The 27,105-nt window shown below is 37.0% G+C and overlaps 2 protein-coding genes and 1 long non-coding RNA gene across 4 annotated transcripts; all 3 read right to left on the reverse strand.

Annotated features, from left to right (window-relative positions):
• Positions 1–2,215: 2,215 nt before the first annotated feature.
• LOC147551088 (uncharacterized) lies at positions 2,216–5,029 on the reverse strand. Of its 2 annotated transcripts, none has more exons than XM_086666839.1 (2): positions 4,580–5,029; positions 2,216–4,038 (listed from the first exon to the last, which is right to left on the reverse strand). In XM_086666839.1, the coding sequence occupies exon 2, from the start codon at positions 3,673–3,675 to the stop codon at positions 2,386–2,388; it is 1,290 nt and encodes a 429-aa protein (XP_086522965.1). In that variant the 5' UTR covers positions 3,676–4,038; positions 4,580–5,029; the 3' UTR covers positions 2,216–2,385. The 2 variants fall into 2 exon arrangements, with proteins under 2 accessions (XP_086522965.1, XP_086522966.1); XM_086666840.1 differs by having other exon boundaries at positions 2,216–3,407; positions 4,749–4,985.
• A 16,454-nt stretch (positions 5,030–21,483) lies between these two features.
• Positions 21,484–26,512, reverse strand: LOC147551089 (uncharacterized). The gene is made up of 3 exons (XM_086668522.1): positions 25,368–26,512; positions 24,596–25,336; positions 21,484–21,947 (listed from the first exon to the last, which is right to left on the reverse strand). The coding sequence occupies exons 1-3, from the start codon at positions 26,439–26,441 to the stop codon at positions 21,657–21,659; spliced, it is 2,106 nt and encodes a 701-aa protein (XP_086524648.1). The 5' UTR covers positions 26,442–26,512; the 3' UTR covers positions 21,484–21,656.
• LOC147551090 (uncharacterized) lies at positions 22,167–22,515 on the reverse strand. The gene is made up of 2 exons (XR_015237113.1): positions 22,406–22,515; positions 22,167–22,281 (listed from the first exon to the last, which is right to left on the reverse strand). It is a non-coding gene; the product is annotated as an uncharacterized LOC147551090 (long non-coding RNA).
• Positions 26,513–27,105: the final 593 nt, after the last annotated feature.

Consider the following 27,105-nt stretch of genomic DNA (forward strand, 5'->3'; position numbering starts at 1 on the left):
AACAAGTTCAGCTGGTCCAGGCACAAAGCCTGTGGACTAGGCAAGGGGACGACATGGACATCAGGTTGACAGGAAAACTAACCTAACTAAAAAGATATACCGATCGAGGCTCATAAAAAATTAACAAAGGATGAAACTTCTTATTTATTGATAAGACTACTTCAGAGTTTCAAGTCTTTATTGATTATAACCTTTCATCCTTACCCGACAAGTTTCTTGTTCAGAATTTTAAGACGAAATTAACCAACTTTGGGGACCAGGGCAACTACTGGTTCTTCGGACGTACAATTGAGGGTAACCCATAACCAGACGCGGTTGCAATTATAATCGAGAATTGTGATGCATCCTTTCTGTATGATCCTCACTTTGACAAATGGGTTTTCTCTCTCTATTGTCTCTTTAGCTATGCTTGCCTTCACTCCCACCAGCTCTGGCCATTCTACCTTCCCTGCATTCACCATCCATCAATACCTTACCACATGTATATTCACACACACATAGAAAGAGAGATCTAGAGAGTGAGAGAGAGAGAGAGAGAGAGAGAGAGAGAGAGAGAGAGAGAGAGAGAGAGATCACCAAGGCATCTGACATCCATAGTAAGTCTGTGTAGTTTACAACACTTGAGGAGAGGCTGATCAGCTTAGACAGATTCCTGAGTGAAGGTGGTGGTTGTTGTTGTGTGTATATATACCTACAGAGAGATAAGAGAGAGAAATGTTAGATTACTTTCTTGATAGGTGGTTGGTGGGGGGTAGAAGAGCAGTTAAGATAATAACTCCACAGAATTGAACAAACTTAATCAATGAACAAATCCAATCAAGAAAAAAACAAAGAGAGAAAGTAAAAAAGAACATAAAAGAAAAAAACAGAGTAGTAGTAAATGAGCTTAAGAACTTTAAACAAAAAAAAAAAGAGCCTAAGAAGTGTTTCATCATATACTATTAAACCAGCTATCATCTACGCGTCCCTTGTCATCTCTAACCTGTCGATAGCTCAAACCGAGAAGTAGAGTGTCCATTAAGTAGAATTGTTTATGTAACTAACACGTGAGATTATCATAATTCGTACGAACTCACGGCTGAAGTTAGGCCCATTTCCATTTTTATGCAGGCGTTCCACCCAGATGACGCCCCACTTCCGCCTGTAATAAGAAAGAAGATACTATAGCGGCATCGACTGCCTATAGCACAGATCAGTGGCGCCCATAGATGTTGCTATTTTCTTCAGTCACTAAGCCTAAACCATAGCCAAAAAGAAAACCCATATGCCATAGTCAACAATTCCCAGCTGTTGATCTCATCTAATAAATTTCTATCAATGGTCATCTCTATCTACTTTATTATATTCTTTAGAGATGAAGTCAACATATTCCCAAGATCAAATATGAGGGCTGGGCAGCTATGAATTGATGACAGAAAGAAAGATCCTAAAAGCTTACACCCCACAGAATCTATTTAAGCCCTAAATCTTCTGTTTAAAGATGAAACACCAAAAGAACTAAAAGAAGAGAATTTAGAACTAGACAAGATTCAAGTAATGGCATCAATACGCAATGTCTCATTAAGTAGATAGTTCTAAAACCTGTTGACAATACTCTTTCACTAACAATACATCAATATGCAATGTCCCATTTACAGGTAAGGATTCATGGCCAGAGCTAGTTGATGTCAATGGGGAGATTGCGGCGAAGATGATTAAGCGCCAGAACAGTAACGTAGATGCCATAATAGTGAAAGAAGGAACTTCCGATCTTGAGAATTTTAGGTACACTGGGGTCTGGGTCAATATGAGGGGAATGGTTACACGAACACCTCGAATTGGGTAGCTCTGAAAGAAATCCGACCGATCTTCATGGCACACTCTACTGCTACTAGTTGTGAAGTAATAATAATATCAAATAGTACTCATAAATTATAACAATCATGTGAACACATATTCAGTAATCCATAGTACTTAAATTCCTTGGAAAATCATATTTCATTTCTAAAGACTAATGTTAACAAAAGGCTGCACAGAGGATATGCATAAGAAGGTTTCACGATGAACTTAAAGTTTGCAGTTGTACCTTTGTGATCACCTCACAGGCTTGAACTCCACCCAGTCTGAACCGTACAATAGACATAACCCACTTGTGCGGCGTGATCGGAGGATAGAATCTAATGCTTTAGAAAACTAGGCATGGATGAAATTTATGTAATATGAACTAACCAAATTATCAAGCAAAGCAAATAAAATTACAGTCATGATTTCCAGAAATGTGCGATTAGCAGTGTACATGGAGATGAACCCTAGGTGACTTGCGTAAACAAGAACTTGCTCATTAAAATGTGAGTTGTTTATCCACAAGAGAATGAAGAACGACAACAATAACAACTTGGTCATGTATCAAGTCTCGTTGGTACTTGGGCTGAACCGTTTCAGTGAATCCATGCATTCAGGACTTAATTGACCGGTTGATAGAAGATTCACTATCACACTTGTCATATTTGCTGTAGGTGAATAGCCTTTCCCAATCATTTCATGTAAAAGTTGCACTGCCTTATCAATCTGTTTCCTTCGAAAATATCCCAAAATTATAGTATTGAATGTGTACTCATTCGGTGGATAACCTTTCTTCGTCATTTCTAAAAACAATTCATTAGCTTCTTTCAGAAACCCTGCTTTACAAAACCCATTTATCATTATGGTGTATGTTACAGTGTTAGGCTCCAGTCCCTTTGTAGAAATTTTACTGAAAAGCTCCTCAGCATCTTGAATTTTACCTGCCCTGCACATTCCGTCAATCATGATGCTATAGATATTGATATCTGGTTTGATGAAACTCATTTGCATCTCTTGAAGTAGTTCTTCTGCCTCACAAAGACGCTCATTTTTACATAATCCATCCATAAGTGTTCTGTAAGTGATGATATCCGGACACTGACCACGAGACTTCATTTCTTTGAAAAGTTCCTTAGCTTCCACAACTCTCCCAACCACTAATAGACCACCCATAAGAGTATTATAAGTACCGACATTACGGTTCAATCCCTTCCTACACAGTTCTTCATTTACCCTCATGGCCTCATCAATCATCTTTTTCTTGCAGTACCCATTAATCAGTGTGTTGTACGTAACCACATCGGGTGCATGCCCCTTATGCACCATCAAATCAAAAACTTTAACTGCCTCGGTCATATGACCCTTCAAACAGTATCCATCGATTAATGAATTGTAAGTGAAAGTGTCAGGCTCCTTAGCTATTCCTATCATTGCTTCTAAAAATTCATGTGCTTCTTCCGCCATTCCTTCTTTGCAAAGAGCATCAATAAGAATGTTGAAGGTTACCACGTCAGGGGAGATCCCACGATCGATCATGTTGTGGAAGATGCCGACTGCTTCTTTCCACCGGCTTGAAATGCATAAACCTTGAATCAAAGAATTGTAAGTTACAACATCCGGCCAAATACCTTTAGAAATCATTTGGGAGAACAGATCAAGACCAACATCTACCAATCTGTCTTTACACAGACTATCAATTATTGTGTTATAAATTACAACATCAGGTATACAAGTTCCCTTCTTCTCCATATCTCTTAACAACTCGATAGCCGATTTTGTGTTCCCCATTTTGCAAAGCCCATTTATTAGGGTCCCATAAGAAACAACATCTAGTATATCCTTTCTCTTAGACATTTCCTCAAACACCACTACTGCCTGAGCGGTTTTATCAGCTCTACAGAGTCCTTTAATAAGTGTGTTCAACGTTATGGTATCAGGTTGAAGACCACATTTCAAGAAGTTTGCTAGTACAATCAACCCAGTTCAAGTTGCAGTAAGAATTAATCAAAATGTTGTAAGTAGAAATATCAGGTTGAGTTTGAACTGAAGTCAGTACCATTTGTTTGTATAAATGAATAACAGTAGTATGATATTTCATTTTTGAAATTACACCCAATAATTGATTACACGGATAAATAGAAGGTGAGGGTTTAATATGAAGCAATTTATCAAATAGAACAAGGGCATCATGGAATTTAAAACTCCCTGATTTACACCCTGTGAGAGGCAGTTTCCAATTTCAAAAGAGGCGGTTTAGTTGGCTTGCAACATAGGCGGTTTATTGGGCACCATATAGGTGGTTTCTAAATTTTGGCACCAAAGTAATTTAGAAACCAAAGTTTCTGTTTATGGGGCTTGATATCCTATATAAATAGGGGTCTTGAGTCTTTGTAAAATACCAACACAAGCAACAACAACTCTTCTTTAGAGAGAGCTAAAGAGAGAGAGAGCAAGTGAGAGAGAAATTTTTTGTTCATAGTTTTGAGCGGTGTTTAATTTCTCGGTTGTCGAAGATCTAGTATAGAAGGTTAAATTCTATACGGTACCATCTTGGGACGAACTTGCGGGTTGTGTTAGTCGTCTTCATCTATCCTTCAATAAAGATTTCTTGTTCGCCCGAGGACGTAGGCTTTAAGCCGAACCTCGTTAAATTCTGTTCGCATATTTGATTTTGGCTTAGCTTTTCGATTAACCTTCATAATCGGATCAATTTCTAGGATAGGTTCGATAGCTTCCGCGACTTTTAGTTATAACACACCCATCTCTTACATAATTCTTCAATTTCTGGGTTGTGTTAATATAATCAGGAAAAGAATCTTTGTTGGGTGTGTCTGAAGAAAAATTAGGGTTAAGAGTTGCAGCATTTGAGTGTAGTTTGAGTGAAAAATGAGTAATGAAGGAAGATAGAGATGAAGAAGAAGCCTTACTTGAAGCAGTTCTTGTTAGAGCCATTTTTGTGTCTGGAGATGTTACTCACTCACTGTGATGATGTGAAGCAAAATCAGTGCTTCTTCTCTATTCGAGCCCTAATTTGTTTCTGAACAATCATATCAACTAGTATTTACATAGATATTGTTCGCAGTAGTTTGACAAAAAAGATGGGAGTAGTCTCTGATCACTCCCAAAGAATGAAGAAGCTCGGCACTCTCCTGATGTCCCTGTTTGTTGGTTTAATGGAGGCATAAGAGGTCATATGTTTAAACAAAATAGAAATTTTTGATGAAAAACCCAACTTTTGGGCCCTAATCTTAAAAAAACCCAATCCGGAATAGTAACTCATATAAATCCCAAAACCCAAATATTATTTCATATCAAACCCAAATATGGATCCCTATGTGCCATATCTCACAAAAACGCATCTCTAAGACATCTTATATTTCTATAATTCCTCATTTACCCTCTTATATATACTTCACCAAATATTTCCACTCCCTCTCTATCAAATCAGTTATTGGTTTTCTCTCTCTAAAAAAATTTCATCTTTATCTCTCTACATTTCACTCTTTCCTCTCCATTTATCTCTCTGCATCGTGTTCATTCCTCTTCATATCACCATCTTCTTTCGTTTTTAAGAAAACCGTAACTTGTTTGACGAAAACATTCATAATCTTCTTCGTTTTCACACTTCTAAAGCTTCATCTTATTCGTTTTAAGACTTCCAATGCTTCATCTTCTTCGTTTTCAGACCTTCAAAAGCTTCATCTTTTTTTTGGGTTGTCTTTATCTTAATATCTGTGACATCCAAAAAGACCGAGATTCATCATCTTCTAGCTCTAAACTTCTCTATTTTATCATCTTCTTCACCCAAAAGTACAAGTAATGTTTGTATTTCTTTTGTTTTTCTCGTATAGATTTGTAGATCTACTTATTTGAAGCTCCATTAATGAGGTTGTTCTTGGTGTTTTTTTTTTCTTATAAGGTTCAATCTTCTTATGAAGTTTATTGGTTTTACTTCCACACTATATAATTTAAAAAACAATAGTGTGAGAAAGCTTTACAAACAATTTTTTTTCAAAAGAATCAAAAAGTACAATTTCAGATCTATTTTTCGGTTTCTCTCTCTAGAATTACGTTTTTTTTGCATATGTTGGTTTTTAACAGACAAATTGGCTGGTGCATTAAACATTTTAAAATATATTGTTAAACGATGTTAAAACAGCGAGCAAACTCAAAAATGCTTTAGTCTTTTTTTTTTATAGATGTTACCATCATAAATCAGATTTTGTTTTTTACAGAAATCGATTGGTGTTTTAAACACTTTTACATATGTTTTGAGCACTTGTAAATATTTTTCGAAATTTTCTGTAATATTGTTAACATAATGCTTAATTTTAAATATTTCGTCTTTTACATTTTTCGACATTTGTAAACATTTACAAATTTGTCATGTGCATTCTCAGAAATGTCTTGTGCAATTATGTCTTTTCCGTAGGCATATAATTCTGTGTTGATTCTTGTGCATTTTTCTTTGTTATACAGACAAAATCATGTTTTCGTGAGCATTTTTGTTGTGTTAATTGCAGATTAAATAGTTAGCTAAGCATTTCACACAATGTTATGAACATTTTCATGTTAGACGTGGAAAGTGCTCTGAATGTTTACGAAGTACATGATAACGCTTGAAAGAACTTCTGAAATGTACTAACATAACTACTTATGTCTTAATGAAGGTTGCTACTAGCAGTATGGCGTCGGGTGGAGTAGACAAAGAACAAGCAAAAGGGTTGTTTGTAACGAGGGGGAGGAGTAATGAAAGGGGAAAGGGAAAGGGCGGGAAATCTAGATCCAAATCTAGAGGCTCTTTCAAGAAAACGTGCTTTAGTTGTGGTGAGCTTGGCCACTTTAAAGCGGCTTGTCCAAAGAGAAAGTTGAAGCAAAAGAACGAAGGCTACAAGGAGAAACAAGAGATGCAAGAGGCGGGATATGTGTCAGAAGAGGCGGATGAATGTTTCTCGGTGACAGAGGTGTCTGAGAAAATCTTCGATAAGTGGATGCTTGATTCAGGGGCGTCACACCATATGTGTCCAAATAGGGAGTTGTTTACTACCTATAGGAGTATAGATGGTGGTACAGTTATACTGGGTGATGATAGTATATGTAAAACTGTGGGACTCGGAACAATACGGATCAAGATGCACGATGGAGTGGTGAGAACATTCACGGACGTAAGACACATACCCGATTTGCGGAAAAATCTAATTTCCCTTGGTGTGTTGGAGCGGAACGGCTGTAAGATAATTATAGAGAATGGCTCCATAAAAGTCGTTAAGGGTTCTTTGGTGGTAATGAGAGGTACTCGTTACGGTAATTTATACAAACTTTTGGGGACAACAATTACGGGAGATGTAGCAGTAGGAATCAGTGGAAGGGATCCAACGGCTAGTACGAGGCTTTGGCATATGCGCCTTGGGCATATGTCAGAAAAGGGTCTATCTTTGATGTGCGGGAAAGGCTTGTTGAAGGACATGAAGAAGCCTTGCATGGAGTTTTGTGAGCATTGTGCGTTCGGGAAGGCACACAGGGTGACGTTCTCTACAAGCAAGCACAGGAGCGAAGAGGTGTTAGACTACGTACACACCGATGTCTGGGGACCGGCAAAGTTACCTTCCAAGGGTGGTTCCAGGTATTTTGTTACATTCGTTGATGATCATTCGAGATTTGTCTGGCTTTATTTTCTGAAGCATAAGAATGAGGTATTCAACACATTCCTGGTGTGGAAAGCAATGGTTGAGAACAAAACTGGTCGAAAGTTGAAGACGTTAAGGTCGGATAATGGGACCGAGTACACGGATGGGGCATTCAAGGAGTTTTGTAATCAGGAAGGCATTGTGAGGCACTGGACAGTAGTAAACACACCTCAGCAGAATGGAGTCGCAGAGAGATTGAACTGTACACTACTTGAGAAGGCTAGATGTATGCGCTCCAATTCGGGACTAGGCGTAGAATGGTGGGCAGAATCTGTTGCTACAGCTTGTTATATTGTGAACAGGTCTCCACATTCTTCTTTAGATGGCGGCATACCTTACGAGGTATGGTCAGGTGAACATGCAGATTACGGGAGACTTAAGGTTTTCGGTTGTACGGCCTATTACCATGTTAAAGGTAACAAACTTGACAATAGAGCAAAGAAGGCAATTTTCTTAGGATATGCTACAGGAGTCAAGGGTTATCGGTTATGGTGTACGGAAGACAAGAAGTTTGTAATCAGTAGAGATGTGGTGTTTGATGAGTCATCTATTGTAGCTATGGCGAAAGCTACGGTGCCTAGTTGTGGTGATGTTGGGTCTACTAAAGCTCAAGTAGTGGAAGTAGAAGCCGAAGACCAACGGGTTTCTAGGAATCATAATCAGGTGGAGCATCAGGATAATACTCAGGATGAGAAAATTGATGAACCCGATCATGAGGAGGTTCAAGGGGAAGGTACACAAGTTTTACAACAACAACAGCAGGATGTTTCGGTACACACTAGGCCGAAGCGGTTATATAAGCCGGTACAGAGGTTAGGGTCAGACAAACCTCTTAGGCATTATGGGCAGGCAAATCTTGTTGAATATGCACTCTCGGTGGAAGACGACGAGCCGGTCACCTTCAAACAAGCTATTACCGCGGAGGATAGAGAGAGTTGGTTGGTTGCTATGCAAGAAGAGATGGAGTCTCTTCACAAGAACCAGACATGGGAGGTTGTCCCACTGCCCGAAGGTAAGTCTGTTATTGGTTGTAAATGGGTGTACAAGAAGAAAGAGGATTCTTCCGAGATCAAAGGTACAAGGTATAAGGCAAGACTAGTGGCCAAGGGTTATGCACAGAAAGAAGGGGTCGACTACAATGAGATTTTCTCACCGGTCGTGAAACATACTTCTATTCGGGTGCTATTGAGTATTGTTGCTCACAGTGATCTTGAGCTGGAACAACTCGATGTTAAAACCGCCTTCTTGCACGGAGATTTGGAAGAAGAAATTTATATGGCTCAACCAGAGGGATACAAGGTTGAGGGCAAAGAAAATCAAGTATGTCGTTTGAGGAAATCTCTTTACGGATTGAAACAATCCCCTCGCCAATGGTACAAACGATTTGATTTTTTCATGCTAAAGCATGGTTTTCGCAGAAGTGACTATGATTGTTGTGTATACATCAAGAAACTTCGCGAAGGTGACTTTATTTATCTCCTTTTGTATGTGGATGACATGCTTATTGCTTCTCGAAGCATGGTGGAGATAGATAAGTTGAAATCTCAACTCAGTCAAGAGTTTGAGATGAAAGACATGGGCGCTGCAAAGAAGATACTGGGAATGGAGATTAAGAGAGAGCGGTCAAGTAAGAAACTGTACTTGAATCAGAAAGGTTACATCGAACGAGTAGTTTCTCGGTTCGGGATGCAAAATGCGAAGGCGGTGTCAACACCTTTGGCACCACACTTCAGGCTCTCGGGAAAACAATCTCCCACTACTACGGTGGAGAAGGATCATATGGATCGTGTACCGTATGCTAGTGCAGTTGGCAGTCTGATGTACGCTATGGTGTGTACTCGTCCGGATATTTCACAAGCGGTCAGTGTGGTTAGTAGGTTTATGGCAAACCCGGGGAAGACACATTGGGAAGCTGTGAAGTGGGTCTTGAGGTACTTGAAGGGTACCGTTGATACGGGTTTGTGCTTTGGTGGAGACACATGTCAGGTAAGCGGTTATGTTGACTCGGATTATGCTGGCGATCTAGATAGAAGACGATCTACTACTGGTTATGTATTTAAGGTACATGGTGCTCCAGTTAGTTGGCGATCGATGTTACAATCTACAGTTGCGTTATCTACTACGGAGGCCGAGTATATGGCTATGGCCGAGGGTGTGAAGGAAGCATTGTGGTTGTGGGGTCTTCTGGATGATCTAGGGATTAAGCAAGAGTGCGTGGATGTATGGTGTGATAGTCAAAGTGCGATCCACTTGGCGAAGAATCAGGTTCACCATGCTCGCACTAAGCATATCGATGTCAGGTATCACTTTGTACGAGATGTCATAGAGAAAGGTGATGTTTCTCTCATGAAGGTACACACAGATGAGAATCCCGCGGACATGTTGACTAAAGTGGTGACGTGTAGCAAGTTTCAGCATTGCCTGGAATTGCTACAAATCGGCTCGTGTTAAGTTGCCCGAAAGGGCGTAATGGCGACAAGGTTTTCTTTATGTGAAGGGTTGGTAGAACTACGGTAGGCTTGATCCTATAAAAGGGTACGTAGGCAGCCATGGTCATATGGTGCAGTCGGAAGTAGTTACAAGAAGAAGATATATCTTACAAGGAGTATCCTAGTGTTCGTCCAAAATTTGAAAAGTATCAAATTGTGTACGAGGTGGAGAATTGTGAGAGGCAGTTTCCAATTTCAAAAGAGGCGGTTTAGTTGGCTTGCAACATAGGCGGTTTATTGGGCACCATATAGGTGGTTTCTAAATTTTGGCACCAAAGTAATTTAGAAACCAAAGTTTCTGTTTATGGGGCTTGATATCCTATATAAATAGGGGTCTTGAGTCTTTGTAAAATACCAACACAAGCAACAACAACTCTTCTTTAGAGAGAGCTAAAGAGAGAGAGAGCAAGTGAGAGAGAAATTTTTTGTTCATAGTTTTGAGCGGTGTTTAATTTCTCGGTTGTCGAAGATCTAGTATAGAAGGTTAAATTCTATACGGTACCATCTTGGGACGAACTTGCGGGTTGTGTTAGTCGTCTTCATCTATCCTTCAATAAAGATTTCTTGTTCGCCCGAGGACGTAGGCTTTAAGCCGAACCTCGTTAAATTCTGTTCGCATATTTGATTTTGGCTTAGCTTTTCGATTAACCTTCATAATCGGATCAATTTCTAGGATAGGTTCGATAGCTTCCGCGACTTTTAGTTATAACACACCCATCTCTTACATAATTCTTCAATTTCTGGGTTGTGTTAATATAATCAGGAAAAGAATCTTTGTTGGGTGTGTCTGAAGAAAAATTAGGGTTAAGAGTTGCAGCATTTGAGTGTAGTTTGAGTGAAAAATGAGTAATGAAGGAAGATAGAGATGAAGAAGAAGCCTTACTTGAAGCAGTTCTTGTTAGAGCCATTTTTGTGTCTGGAGATGTTACTCACTCACTGTGATGATGTGAAGCAAAATCAGTGCTTCTTCTCTATTCGAGCCCTAATTTGTTTCTGAACAATCATATCAACTAGTATTTACATAGATATTGTTCGCAGTAGTTTGACAAAAAAGATGGGAGTAGTCTCTGATCACTCCCAAAGAATGAAGAAGCTCGGCACTCTCCTGATGTCCCTGTTTGTTGGTTTAATGGAGGCATAAGAGGTCATATGTTTAAACAAAATAGAAATTTTTGATGAAAAACCCAACTTTTGGGCCCTAATCTTAAAAAAACCCAATCCGGAATAGTAACTCATATAAATCCCAAAACCCAAATATTATTTCATATCAAACCCAAATATGGATCCCTATGTGCCATATCTCACAAAAACGCATCTCTAAGACATCTTATATTTCCATAATTCCTCATTTACCCTCTTATATATACTTCACCAAATATTTCCACTCCCTCTCTATCAAATCAGTTATTGGTTTTCTCTCTCTAAAAAAATTTCATCTTTATCTCTCTACATTTCACTCTTTCCTCTCCATTTATCTCTCTGCATCGTGTTCATTCCTCTTCATATCACCATCTTCTTTCGTTTTTAAGGAAACCGTAACTTGTTTGACGAAAACATTCATAATCTTCTTCGTTTTCACACTTCTAAAGCTTCATCTTATTCGTTTTAAGACTTCCAATGCTTCATCTTCTTCGTTTTCAGACCTTCAAAAGCTTCATCTTTTTTTTGGGTTGTCTTTATCTTAATATCTGTGACATCCAAAAAGACCGAGATTCATCATCTTCTAGCTCTAAACTTCTCTATTTTATCATCTTCTTCACCCAAAAGTACAAGTAATGTTTGTATTTCTTTTGTTTTTCTCGTATAGATTTGTAGATCTACTTATTTGAAGCTCCATTAATGAGGTTGTTCTTGGTGTTTTTTTTTTCTTATAAGGTTCAATCTTCTTATGAAGTTTATTGGTTTTACTTCCACACTATATAATTTAAAAAACAATAGTGTGAGAAAGCTTTACAAACAATTTTTTTTCAAAAGAATCAAAAAGTACAATTTCAGATCTATTTTTCGGTTTCTCTCTCTAGAATTACGTTTTTTTTGCATATGTTGGTTTTTAACAGACAAATTGGCTGGTGCATTAAACATTTTAAAATATATTGTTAAACGATGTTAAAACAGCGAGCAAACTCAAAAATGCTTTAGTCTTTTTTTTTTATAGATGTTACCATCATAAATCAGATTTTGTTTTTTACAGAAATCGATTGGTGTTTTAAACACTTTTACATATGTTTTGAGCACTTGTAAATATTTTTCGAAATTTTCTGTAGTATTGTTAACATAATGCTTAATTTTAAATATTTCGTCTTTTACATTTTTCGACATTTGTAAACATTTACAAATTTGTCATGTGCATTCTCAGAAATGTCTTGTGCAATTATGTCTTTTCCGTAGGCATATAATTCTGTGTTGATTCTTGTGCATTTTTCTTTGTTATACAGACAAAATCATGTTTTCGTGAGCATTTTTGTTGTGTTAATTGCAGATTAAATAGTTAGCTAAGCATTTCACACAATGTTATGAACATTTTCATGTTAGACGTGGAAAGTGCTCTGAATGTTTACGAAGTACATGATAACGCTTGAAAGAACTTCTGAAATGTACTAACATAACTACTTATGTCTTAATGAAGGTTTCTGATGCTGCAAGCAAATCCCTAAAAACAGCGGATGACCAGGGGGATAATGTCATCTGAGAGAATGATAAATAGGGTGCGTGATAGAACCCACCCGGATAGAATGATAAAGATGGAACCGAATAGAGTACCTGCTACTTCTCAAAATAATGATATGTGAATCATGTCGAACCCAATTGTAGTTGCCATTTCTTCTGTATGTCTCCAACATTAATTAGAATGTTTGCATATGTTGTTTATTTGTCTTAGAAACTCTTCTTTTTGTATATGAATTTTATACCAAGAACAATATTTTGAAACAGAATGTTTGCATATGTTGTGTAGATGTTTGAAACAGAAACCCAAATATCTTCAACATAACTGTAAATGTCTCCGAAAACCCCCAAAATGCTTAACGAAGAACAATATTTTTTTTACCAAGTAAAACCCCCAAAAATCATCAACAACCCCCTAAATGTTTGAAACAGAACCCAAAATGTCTTCAACATAACTTTAAATTTTTCTCAAAACCCCCAAAATGCTTTAACGAAGAACAAAAGATTTTTACCAAGTGAAACACCCAAAAATCATCAACAATACCTTAAATGTTTGAAACAAAATTCCAAATGTCTTCAACATAACTGTAAATGTCTCTAAAAACCACCAAAATGCTTAACGAAGAACAATAGTTTTTTTACCAAGTAAAACACTCAAAAATCACCAACGCTACCCAAAATGTATGAAACAGAATCCCAAATGTCTTCAACATAACTGTAAATGTCTCCAAAACCCCCCAAAATGCTCAATGAAGAACAATAGTTTTTTTACCAAGTAAAACAAGCAAAAATCATCAACAAACCTCTAAATGTTTGAAACAAAATCCAAAATGTCTTCAACATAACTTAAATTTTTTCCCAAAATCCCCAAAATGCTTACGAAGAACAAAAGTTTTTTTACTAAGTAAAACACCCACAAATCACCAACAAAACCCTGAATGTTTGAAACAGAATCCCAGATGTCTTCAACATAACTGTAAATGTCTTCAACATAACTGTAAATGTCTTCAAAAACCCCCAAAATGCTTAACGAAGACCAGTAAATTTTTTACCAAGTAAAACCCCCAAAAATCTTCAACAAACCCCTAAATGTTTGAAACAGAACCCAAAATGTCTTCAACATAACTTTAAATTTTTCCCAAAACCCTCAAAACGCTTAAAGAAGAACATAAGCTTTTTTACCAAGTAAAACACCCAAAAATTACCAACAATACGCTAAATGTTTGAAACAAAATCCCAAATGTCTTCAACATAGCTGTAAATGTCTCCAGAAATGGTTGAGTCTGATTTCGTTTTTGTGTTTTGAGGGAATGAAGAGAGGGAAATAGAGAGAGGGTTTAAGCGTCACGTCAAGTCGCTTCACATTACAGCTTTTTCCCTCGTTTTTCGGGAGGAAGGCTGAAACAAAAAAAAAGCGGGAAATGAGGGAGGGATACTAGAGGAAGGATGATTGTCTTAAGAGGTTAAAAGTGACTTTTCATCTTTTGAGTTTTTTTTGGAATAATATTCCGTGTTGGGCTGGGTTTGTGGTTTTGGGTAGGATTTTGGGCCTTAGATTTTTGCTCTCTTTAAAATTTTTATGAATTTAAGCTTTCTAAACTATTACCGGGAGCTGCCCAAGTATATGGGAGGCCCCATACAATGGATATTAGAAAAAATTTAAACAATGTAAAAAGTAGGAATCAAACTCTTGACTTTTTATCCAAGATCTAAACTCTTTACTACTAAACTAAGCCTTAAATTATATTTGAAATTTGTTTAAAGTATAATTAGTTTTTTGAAAGTTACATACGAAATAGGAAATATGAGGCCCTTGATTATTTAGGGCCCAAAGCGACCGCTTTGGTGGCTTTGGTCACGGGCCACCCCTGACTATTACTTAGTCTTTAAAAAAGAAACAACAATATTTGTTTGACAATTAACATATGTAGTTAAGAGCCTATATTCGCACTATAATTATCTTCTTCAAAACTAGTCATACGTATCGATTTTTTATTTCATACCGTTTTCATTCACGGTCAGCTCAGTCTAAAGTAAAATTTTGGCTCCACGCTTGACTTGATATACATTCATAATACCCTATACCATATAATGTATTTATTTTGATAGTTTTTCTCTAGTTTATTATTGTGTTTGCAATACTTTTTTGTTTGTATATAATTTCGCACTCCTTGAGTCCAAATCTTGATTCTATCGTAATTGGTCAACGTTATAAAGTCCATTTGAAATATTATAGTCCAATAAGTGTACATAGATTCGTCAACGAAAGTTGTCAAGTGTCAACCACAGTTATATATTTTTCAATCTTATTCATATAATTCAGTATAGAGGATAAAAAACTTAACGACAACTTTAGAAACTAAGTTTATTCTTCTTCTTCTTGTTCATGTTCTCCCAAGTACGTACCTGTTTATATCAAATCGAAGCAGGTGTAATATTGCATGAGAAAAACAAAACCATAGTGGTGTTGAGGACCGATTACAATATATAATGATAGGGAATCTCTTCCAGAGGGTTCTGGTTCTGAAACATTTTGGTTGCACCTATGTGCGAGCAGGACCACGTGCCCGATGCCTAGATCGAATAACTTGGTGGGTAATGCCTTGGCAGATGTTAATTGTTTCTTTGACTAGGCTTACAATTAGAAATGGGTCTTCTACTATCAATCAATGTTAAATCTAAAGACTTCTTGCAACACAAAAAAAATATAAAAAAAATCTAATGAAGACTCAAATTATGTGAATAATGAAATTTGACTAATATCAACCCGAATTGCACCAGTTTTTTCTCCCTTAATTGTTCTTTTCGCTTTCAATTACTTGTAGAAATGAATTTGCGATAACATAATTAATTGATATAGGTGGGCGTATATATATGAGGAAAAGAAGTCCACCACCTCTTTGGTGCAGTGGTTGGATACCCACACTGCAACACGAAGATTTCAGGTTTGATCTCATGAAAATATAAATCTAGGGTTTAACGAACTTGTGTATAAATAAAGTAGATCTAGATTAGATGGGTTTTAGCCCTTAAACCCACTTAGGATGGCCTTTGAAGGCAAATGTAAATAGTCTTTAGAGTTTAAATAAGACAATTATAGTACCTAATCATTTCATGAATCTTGATGTGTCTATGTGAGAACTTTGATTAATCCTTTGATAAACTCTGTAACTTTTCTCAATTAAAGATTACAGAAGAGATGATCTCTATTTATATTATCTAGTGTGAGAGAGAGAAAAACGGTTCGTTATAGAGATAGAGAGAATGATTAACAACTCTTAACAAATTCTGTTAGGTTGTTAATCTTTAACTAACTTCTCTAACTATTATTACACTTTAACTAACTTTCTCTAACTACCATTATTCAAACAATAACTTTCAGCTGCAGCTTTGGGGAATAAAAGAAAATTTTTGAGGGAATAAAGACATAGTCAACTATAATTGATTTAGGGGGCATATTTATTTTTTGACCCAAAAATTAATTAACTTGTCTCTTTCCTCCTAATTTTCATCTTCCTCACACATCATCCCACCAGAAATTCCGGCCACCAACAATTTCCGGAACTACAGATTCCGACCACCATAGATTCTGACCATCATTTTCAACTCCTCTCTCTCTCTTTCTCCCTCATTTTTCTTCTCTCTTCCTCCCTTTTCCCCTTTCTTTCTATCTCTGAAGACTATCTTCTTCAACTCAGAATCTGAGTTAAACAAGGTGATATTCCGAGTTGAAGAAGTTGAAGAAGATGATGAAGGGGAAACCCCTGCGTCTTTTCTAATAATGAAAGGCTTCATTGTTACAGCAGGGCAGCAGATACAACCATCTTTGTTTAGTTCTGAAAAAGGTTACTACAACAAGAAAAACCACTCTGTTTTCTAACCATCCTCTCTCTCCATCTTCTCCATTTTACTCGAATTTCCTTGCATTCGTATACATCTCCGATCCGATCTCTCATCTGGGTTATCTTCAGTTTTATTAGAGGATATCATTTTCTCTATTCCCCAAATTCCTAAGAGGTAAGAAGAGCTTCTAATCAAAATTTTCTCATTATGGTATATGGTTCTTCTGTTTTTCTTCTTCCATCAAGTTTATATGGATAATAGAAATGGGGTTTTCTACATTTTTCTTAGATTTTTGTTCAGATATTGTTAGTTGAATTTCAGAAATGGGGTTTCTTTCAGTTTCTGCTCTATTTTTAAAATATTAGAGATGAATGTTAAGTGTTTGATAAATTTCCTCACTAGGTTTTGTTTAAATTCTTTCAAAAAAAAATTGTTCAGTTTCATGTATATGAAATTTATTGATTGTAGTAATTCACTCTTGTTTAATATTTGTTTTTTACAGGAATTGGGAGGTATTTCTTCCAAGTTGTTGTTCATTGAGACTCCATTATAGACCTTGTTGAAAAACAATAATTTTGTTGTGTATATCGACTAGGAATATTGTTTTCTTGTCCTGGCTGATTATGATGCTATAGATGAAGGTTTTGATGCTCCCATTGTAAGATCTATCAGTTTCAAAGGTGGTGGCCAGAATTGTTGGTGGGCGGAATTTTTGGTAGGACAAGGAAGATGAAGATAGGAAGCAAGAGACAAGTTACTTAATTTTTGGGTCAAAAAATAAATATGCCCCCTAAGTCAATCATAGTTGACTAAGTTGTTATTCCCTCGAGATTTTTCTTTATTCCCCAAAGCTGCGGCCTAACTTTCTCTAACTATCATAATTCAAAACTAACTAATTGAACCAGCTCAATTGCGTTAGCTTAGTTAGATTTAACTCTCTTCTATCCCCCCTCAAGTTGTGCTTCCTCAAAATGCATCAGCTTGTTCTTGAGAGATGTGAAGCTTGGATAAGGCAGACTTTTAGTAAAAATATCAGCTAATTGAAGATGGGTGGGGATGTACTTGGTCTGAAGTGAACCATTGGCAACCAAATCCCTGATGAAATGATAGTCGACCTCTGTGTGCTTAGCTCGAGCATGAAATATAGGATTAGAGGCAATATGCTTGGCTCCTTGATTATCAGATTAAATGAGATAAGGTTTGGATAAAGGCATATGTAATTCATCTAACAGATAGCTAATCCATAACACTTCAGTTGTTGCCACACTAAGTGACTTATACTCAGCTTCTGTTGAAGACCTAGCAACAGTTGGTTGTTTCTTTGAGGACAAAGATAAAATAGTAGAACCAAGAAAAATGCAAAAACCACTTGTTGATCTTCTAGTATCTGGACAACCTGCCTAATCAGAATCAGAGTAAGCTTGAAGAGTAGTCAAATTCCCTGGATTACTAGTGACTCCAGAGCCAATATATCCTTTCAAATACCTCAAAATTTTCTCCACAAGAAGTAAATGAGAAGTTCTTGGTTCCTGCATAAATTGAGCAGTATAGTTAACTGCATAAGAGATATCTAGTCTGGTGAGAGATAGGTATTGTAAATCCCCCACTAAGCTTCTATACATGGTGGAATCAGGTAAAATATTACCATCTAGTTTTGAAACTCTTGAACCACTAGCAACTGGTGTTTTACTGATGTTACAATACATCATGGAAGCCTTCTCAAGAATTTGAAGAGTATACATCTTTTGGGTGAGCAAAATAGAGCCAGTACCATTCCTTATAACTTCAATAACTAAGAAGTAATGCAATTGACCAAGATCTTTCATAGCAAATTCAGAGCTTAATGTCTTGATAAGAGAATCAACCAAAATGGAAGATGGCCCAGTGAGAATTATGTCACCTACATATAACAGAAGCACTAATACATCACATTGTTGAAGTAGAAAGAACATTGAATGATCAGTGGTACTTTTGGCAAAACCAAACTTAAGAAGAAAGGTAGCAATCTGTTGAACCAAGCTCTTGGTGCTTGCTTCAGCCCATATAAAGATTTATGTAACAGACAAACATGGTTTCTTTTTTATTTGTCAATTAATTCTTGTGGCTGAAATATATAGACCTTTTTATCCAAAATCCCATGTAAGAAAGCATTGGAAACATCAAGTTGTTTGATGCTTCGGGATTTGGTGACTGCTATAGTAAGAATAAGTCTAACTGGTGTAGACTTAACCACAAGGCTAAATGTTTCATTGAAATCAACACCATCATGCTAATTATAACCTTTAGCAACCAATCTAGCTTTATATCTCTCTAAAGACCCATCAGACCTCTGTTTCACTTTATAAACCCGCTTGCATCCAAGAACATTCATTGAGGAGGGATCAATAGGAACCAGAGACCATGTATCATTCTTGTGTGAGGACAAAAACTCATTTTTCATAGCATTACACCATTCTATGGACTTAGATGCCTCTTTAAAGGAAGTTGGCTCATGAAACTTATGAAGGGCATCAACAAATGCAGATGGAAGAGGATGATAAATTGAATAATGAGCAACATAATCAGGAAAGGATTTTTGTTTTTGAATACCACTCTTTCACCTTGTGTTCATAAGATGAACAAAAGAAGGTGATAATGCTGGAGAGTCAAGACTTCACGATGTTGGTTGCTATCGTGTTGTACTTTATGTTACTAAAAAAACCCGATGGTTACGTCGTTGAAATCTCCATGAATCGTTAGATTAATCAATGGTGGTACAAAGTGTCTTTATGAACAAACAAATGAATCAAATTATTATAATCTAGATTTTGATCCATTATTATAGCATAAATTTGATCCATGTGTTTCATTTTCACGTTATTATGGCAAACAAGTTCAGCTGGTTCAGGCACAAAGCCTGTGGACTAGTCACGATGCACTTAAGCGGACTCGAACACCAGGGTGACAGGAAAAATAACATAACTAAGAAGATATATCAATCGAGGTTCATCAAAGATTAACAAAGGATGAAACTTTTATTCATTGAAAAGACTATTACAGAGTTTCAAGTCTTTATTGATTCTAACCCTTCATCCTCACTTGACAAGTTTCTCGATCGGAATTTTTAGACGAAATTAACCAACTTTCAGGAGCTGGACAACAACTGGTTCTTCAGACGTACAATTGAGGGTAACCCATAACCAGCCGCGGTTGCAATTATAATCGAGAATCGTGATGCATCCGTTCTGTATTATCCTTACTTTCACCAGCTCTGGCCATTCTACCTTCCCTGCATTCACCATCCATCAATACCTTACCACATGTATATTCACACACAGACACACACACACACATATATATATACGTATGTATGGAGAGAGAGAGAGAGAGAGAGAGAGATCACCAAGGCATCTGACATCCATAGTAAGTCTGTGTAGTTTACAACACTTGAGGAGAGGCTGATCAGCTTAGACAGATTCCTGAGTGAAGGTGGTGGTTGTTGTTGTGTGTATATATACCTACAGAGAGATAAGAGAGAGAAATGTTAGATTACTTTCTTGATAGGTGGTTGGTGGGGGGTAGAAGAGCAGTTAAGATAATAACTCCACAAAATTGAACAAACTTAATCAATGAACAACTCCAATCAAGAAAAAAACAAAGAGAGAAAGTAAAAAAGAACATAAAAGAAAAAAACAGAGCCTAAGAAGTGTTTCATCATACTACTATTAAACCAGCTATCATCTACGCGTCCCTTGTCATCTCTAACCTGTCGATAGCTCAAACCTAGAAGTAGAGTGTCCATTAAGTAGAATTGTTTATGTAACTAACACGTGAGATTATCATAATTCGTACGAACTCACGGCTGAAGTTAGGCCCATTTCCATTTTTATGCAGGCGTTCCACCCAGATGACGCCCCACTTCCGCCTGTAATAAGAAAGAAGATACTATAGTGGCATCAACTGCCTATAGCACAGATCAGTGGCGCTCATAGATGTTGCTATTTTCTTCAGTCACTAAGCCTAAGGCCCTAAACCATAGCCAAAAAGAAAACCCATATGCCACAGTCAACAATTCCCAGCTGTTGATCTCATCTAATAAATTTCTATCTATCGTCATCTCTATCAACTTTATATTCTTTAGAGATGAAGTCAACATATTTCCAAGATCAAATATGAGGCTGGGCAGCTATGAATTGATGACAGAAAGAAAGATCCTAAAAGCTTACACCCTACAGAATCTATTTAAGCCCTAAATCTTCTGTTTAAAGATGAAAAACCAAAAGAACTAAAAGAAGAGAATTTAGAACTAGACATGATTCAAGTAATGGCATCAATACGCAATGTCTCATTAAGTAGATAGTTCAAAAACCTGTTGACAATACTCTTTCACTAACAATACATCAATATGCAATGTCCCATTTACAGGTAAGGATTCATGGCCAGAGCTAGTTGATGTCAATGGGGAGATTGCGGCGAAGATGATTAAGCGCCAGAACAGTAACGTAGATGCCATAATAGTGAAAGAAGGAACTTCCGATCTTGAGAATTTTAGGTACACTGGGGTCTGGGTCAATATGAGGGGAATGGTTACACAAACACCTCGAATTGGGTAGCTCTGAAAGAAATCCGACCGATCTTCATGGCACACTCTACTGCTACTAGTGGTGAAGTAATAATAATATCAAATAGTACTCATAAATTATAACAATCATGTGAACACATATTCAGTAATCCATAGTACTTAAATTCCTTGGAAAATCATATTTCATTTCTAAAGACTAATGTTAACAAAAGGCTGCACAGAGGATATGCATAAGAAGGTTTCACGATGAACTTAAAGTTTGCAGTTGTACCTTTGTGATCACCTCACAGGCTTGAACTCCACCCAGTCTGAACCGTACAATAGACATAACCCACTTGTGCGGCGTGATCGGAGGATAGAATCTAATGCTTTAGAAAACTAGGCATGGATGAAATTTATGTAATATGAACTAACCAAATTATCAAGCAAAGCAAATAAAATTACAGTCATGATTTCCAGAAATGTGCGATTAGCAGTGTACATGGAGATGAACCCTAGGTGACTTGCGTAAACAAGAACTTGCTCATTAAAATGTGAGTTGTTTATCCACAAGAGAATGAAGAACGAAAACAATAACAACTTGGTCATGTATCAAGTCTCGTTGGTACTTGGGTTGAACAGTTTCAGTGAATCCATGCATTCAGGACTTAATTGACCGGTTGATAGAAGATTCACTATCACACTTGTCATATTTGCAGTAGGTGAATAGCCCTTCCCAATCATTTCGTGTAATAGCTGCACTGCCTTATCAATCTTTTTCTTTCGAAAATATCCCAAAATTATAGTATCGAATGTGTACTCATCCGGTGGATAACCTTTCTTCGTCATTTCTAAAAACAATTCATTAGCTTCTTTCAGAAACCCTGCTTTACAAAACCCATTTATCATAGTAAGTATGTGTAGTTTACAACACTTGAGGAAAGGCTGATCAGCTTAGACAGATTCCTGAGTGAAGGTGGTGGTTGTTGTTGTGTATATATATACCTACAGTCTACAGAGAGATAAGAGAGAGAAATGTTAGATTACTTTCTTGATAGGTGGTTGGTTGTTGTTGTGTATATATATACCTACAACTCCAATCAGGAAAGCAACAAAGAGAGAGAGTAAAAAAAGAACATAAAAGAAAAAAACAGAGTGTAGTAAATGAGCCTAAGAAGTGTTTTATCATACTACTATTAAACCAGCTATCATCTACGCCTCCGTTGTCATCTCTAACCTGCCGATAGCTCAAACCGACAAGTAGAGTGTCAACGGTTAGTTGCAGTATATAAGAAGAACTATTTATGTAACTAACACATGAAATTATCAAAATTTGTACGAATTCACAGCCGAAGTTATACGTATTTTTATTCTTCTGCTAGGATAAGGTGCTCACGTATTTTTAATATTTTGTGTAGGCGTTCCACCCAGATCACGCTACACCCCAACTGAGATAAAAATAAGAAGATAAGATAGCAACTTCGACTGCCTATAGCACAGATCACTGGTCCCCCAAGATGTTGACATTTGCAGACAGAGCCAAGCTAGAGACAGTGTTCGGTTCAGCTGGTTCAGCCTGGTAGGTTTGGCCGACCGTCTGCTTGCCCTTGAGAACAAATATGGAAATGTATGTCACTATCAAATGTAAGATCTTTAAATATCCATGTCTAAAAATATCGTTTGGAAGCTCTGTAAATACCAGCGACCAACATTTTTTATTCTCTCCCTGTCTCTTTCTCGGCACCATTAGTTAATGAAAGTAAGATTTGGAGAACCAAAATCCAATAGATTTGGAACAAGAAAGTTGGCCTGGTAGAACTATAAAGGTGACTTTGACATTACTCTCGGATTAATTCAAAATTGATGTAATCCCACAACTCTTTAATATAATACCACAAAAATACCCTGGATAAAAATCTCAATGTATGACCAATACATTCATGTATGTGCAACCAATGTGGACATACATGAATCTGCTACTGTAGCATAAATAAGTGGTATGAGGTAGTTATCCGTTTTTGCAGCATATGACGATGTGTTTGAGCAAAAGAAGCATATCCAGAATTTCTTTGAAATAGGTCATTACAGTCGTGGCCCGAAAAGGGCCCGAACATAGTTCTTACTAGTTATTAAAGCTTCTGCAGTAGGTATTAGTGAGATGTATTCCTGTCCGAGGTTGTTTTATGTGTTGAGAATTTGTTGTTTGTCTCCATTTACCATTAAGGCATTAACATCGTTTGTTTTATGCTGTTTTGACTACTAATGAGTTTCACTTGAACTAAATTTACAGGAGACTATTCAAGGCCAAACTTGATATCAATGGGGACAATTAAGCGATAGAACCATGACGCGAACGCTATCATTTTTCTTTAATTTGTCACCGTGCCTCGAACCCTTGACCTCTAAGGTGGAAGACTTAACCTCTTACAACTCCAACCAAGGGTTGTCGGCCGAACGCTATCATATTGCAAGAAGGAACTACGGTTTCCTAAAAATTTCAGGTGCACCAGGGTATGGGTCTGGCTCAATTTGAGAAAAAAGATCACCAAAATAGCTCGAGTCCTGTCGTTCTAGACGAGATCTTCATGGTCTATTACTACTTCTGAAGGGGCAAACAATAATAACAATATGAAAAAACATTCATGGATCACATAAGTGTGTAACAGTCATGTAAAAACAAATTCAGTCATCTTTAAGTTTTGAAGACTAATGTCATAACTCATATTAACGACAAACAGGTGGGTTTAAATCGTTCAGTGTCGGACCAGAAGAGTTCTTTCACGTATAGATAACCTGACAATTTGTTTAACCACTTTGTGGTTCCTCCGCCGAATAGACTTGTGTAGTAACGTTATTAGTAAAAACTACTTAGACGAGGCCTAACAAAAGCGGATGATAACAGAGGCAGGATTTCCATCATCTTTAATACACTTTTAGTTATTTCAAAATTCAAACTACAATCATCATCATTTTTAAGAATCAAATTTAAAGCAACCCTGTTGAGTGAGCCTACTTGGTAAATTAGACATATATACAAATTTTTTGGCCATGAAATTCTGTTCTCTGTAGTTTAGCAACATGTTACTGTCAGTCCCTTCCTAGCCGGGAAAATGCCATGTCGGATGGGACTAAATGATAAAATCATATTAAAAGCGGGTTCTTCCTGTGAGTCGATCTATCCCTTTCGATTTTTTTTCTTCTATGGGCTTGCAGGAAATAATCAGTAAATACATATGGGAACAGAGGCACGATTCGACAGTATTAAAGATGTAGCAAAGTCATGAAAAGAGAACAATATTCCATTAAAAGCAACGCAACAGATTCATCAATTTTGGTACAGAAATTACAACAAAAAAAATGCAAAGACGTATTTGTGTACCTTGGAGATAATCCCAGGATGATTTTTCTAAAGGATGACTTCCTCGTTAAAAGGTAAGTTGTTTATGCTTTTTTGAAGATTAAAATTTTTTTTTGAAGATTAAGTAAGTTGTTTATGCTTCAGCTCCGAATGATAAAGAAGAATGAAGAACAATGGTAAGACATCAAGTCTATTTGGTACTTGGGTTGAACCGTTTTAGTGAATTCATGCATTCAGGACTTAATTGACCGGTTGATAGAAGATTCACTATCACACTTGTCATATTTGCTGATGGTGAATAGCCCTTCCCAATCATTTCGTGTAAAAGTTGCACTGCCTTATTAATCTGTTTCTCTCGAAAATATCCCAATATTATGATATCGAATGTGCACTCATTCGGTGGATAACCTTTCTTCGTCATTTCTAAAAACAATTCATTAGCTTCTTTCAGAAACCCTGCTTTACAAAACCCATTTATCATTATGTTGTATGTTATTGTGTCAGGCTCCAACCCAGCTGTAGAAATTTTACTGAAAAGCTCCTCAGCATCTAGAATTTTACCTGCCCTGCACATTCCGTCAATCATGATGCTATAGATTTTGATATCTGGTTTGATGAAACTCATTTGCATCTCTTGAAGTAGTTCTTCTGCCTCACAAAGACGCTCATTTTTACATAATCCATCCATAAGTGTTCTGTAAGTGATGATATCCGGATACTGACCACGAGACTTCATTTCTTTGAAAAGTTCCTTAGCTTCCACAACTCTTCCCACCATCAATAGACCACCAATAAGAGTATTATAAGTAACGACATTACGATTCAATCCCTTCCTACACAGTTCTTCATCTACCCTCATGGCCTCATCAATCATCTTTTTCTTGCAGTACCCATTAATCAATGTGGCGTACGTAACCACGTCGGGTGCATGCCCCTTATGAACCATGAAATCAAAAACTTTTAACTGCCTCAGTCATACGACCCTTCAAACAGTATCCATCGATTAATGAATTGTAAGTGAAAGTGTCAGGCTCCTTAGCTATTCCTATCATTGCTTCTAAAAATTCATGTGCTTCTTCCACCATTCCTTCTTTGCAAAGACCATCAATAAGAATGTTGAAGGTTACCACGTTTGGGGAGAGCCCACGATCGATCATGTTGTGGAAGATGCCGACTGCTTCTTTCCACCGGCTTGAAATGCATAAACCTTGAATCAAAGAAGTGTAAGTTACAACATTGGGCCAAATACTTTTACCAATCATTTCGGAGAACAACTCAAGACCAACATCTACCAATCTGTCTTTACAGAGACTATCAATTATTGTGCTATAAATTACCACATTAGGTTTACAAGTTCCCTTCTTCTCCATCTCTCTTAACAACTGAACAGCCGATTTTGTGTTCCCCATTTTGCAAAGCCCATTTATAACCGTCCCATAAGAAACAACATCTAGTATATCCTTTCTCTTAGACATCTCCTCAAACACCACTACTGCCTGAGCGGTTTTATCAGCTCTACAAAGTCCTTTAATAAGTGTGGTCAAGGTTATGGTGTTAGGTTGGAGACCACATTTGAAGAAGTTTGCGAGTACAGAAAAACTAAGATGTACCATATTCATGTTACAATATGAATTAATCAAAATGTTGTAAGTAGAAATATCAGGTTGAGTTTCAACTGAAGTCAGTACCATTTGTTTGTATAAATGAATAACAGTAGAATGATATTTCATTCTTGAAATTATACCCAACAATTGGGTAAAAGTATAAATAGAAGGTGAGGGTTTAATATGAAGCAAATGATCAAATAAAACTAGGGCATCATCATACTTAATAGTACCTGATTTACACCCATCTCTTACAAAGGTCTCCAATCTTTGGGTTGTTTTAATAAAATCAGGAAAAGAATCTTTCTTTGGTGTATTAGAAGAAGAATTAGGGTTAAGAATATTTGAGTGTAGTTTGAGTGATAGATGAGTAATGGAGGAAGATAGAAATGAAGAAGAAGAAGCCTTACTTGAAGCAGTTCTTGTTAGAGGCATTTTTGTGTCTGGAGATGTTACTCACTCACTGTGAGTCTGTGATGATGTGAAACAAAATCAGTGCTTCTTCTCTATTCTGAACAATCAATCATGTCGAGGCCATGCCTAATGCTCATCAAAGTATTAGGGATCACCTTCAATCATACTACATTGTTGGATCCAAGAGTAGACTGAACCACGCCAGTCAGTTCCCACCGGCACACATGCGTAGCCCCTTATTTTTGTTTGGTAGCCCTTTTTTTGCAGTCTTAATCCCTTCATAAACATAAAATTTTAGCTCCATGCTTAACTTTTTTTTTTTTTTTTTGAACTAGCTCTACGCTTAACTTGATAAACATTCATAATACCTTGTGCCATATAATGTATTTGAGTTAATTCCTATATGGCCCCCTACTTTGTGACTAGCTTCCTTTATGGCCCTCTTTTTTTCGTAAATTCAAATATGGCCCCCTATTTTCAAGTAAATGTCATTACTACCCTTCTTAATTTTAAATTTAAAACATTTACAAAACATTATTTCCACCTCACCCCCCTCTCTCTCTCTCTCCACCTCATCTCTCTCTACAACTCACCCATCTCTCTCTCCAATTCACCTCTCTATCTTTCCAACTCACCTCTCTCTCTCTCTCCAACTCACCTTCATCTTCTCCGATTAAGGTCGCCG

The sequence above is a fragment of the Eschscholzia californica genome, unplaced genomic scaffold (genome assembly GCF_041429995.1).
Source record: "Eschscholzia californica isolate CP2 unplaced genomic scaffold, dmEscCali1.0.p SCAF_3, whole genome shotgun sequence".
Taxonomy (NCBI): domain Eukaryota; kingdom Viridiplantae; phylum Streptophyta; class Magnoliopsida; order Ranunculales; family Papaveraceae; genus Eschscholzia; species Eschscholzia californica.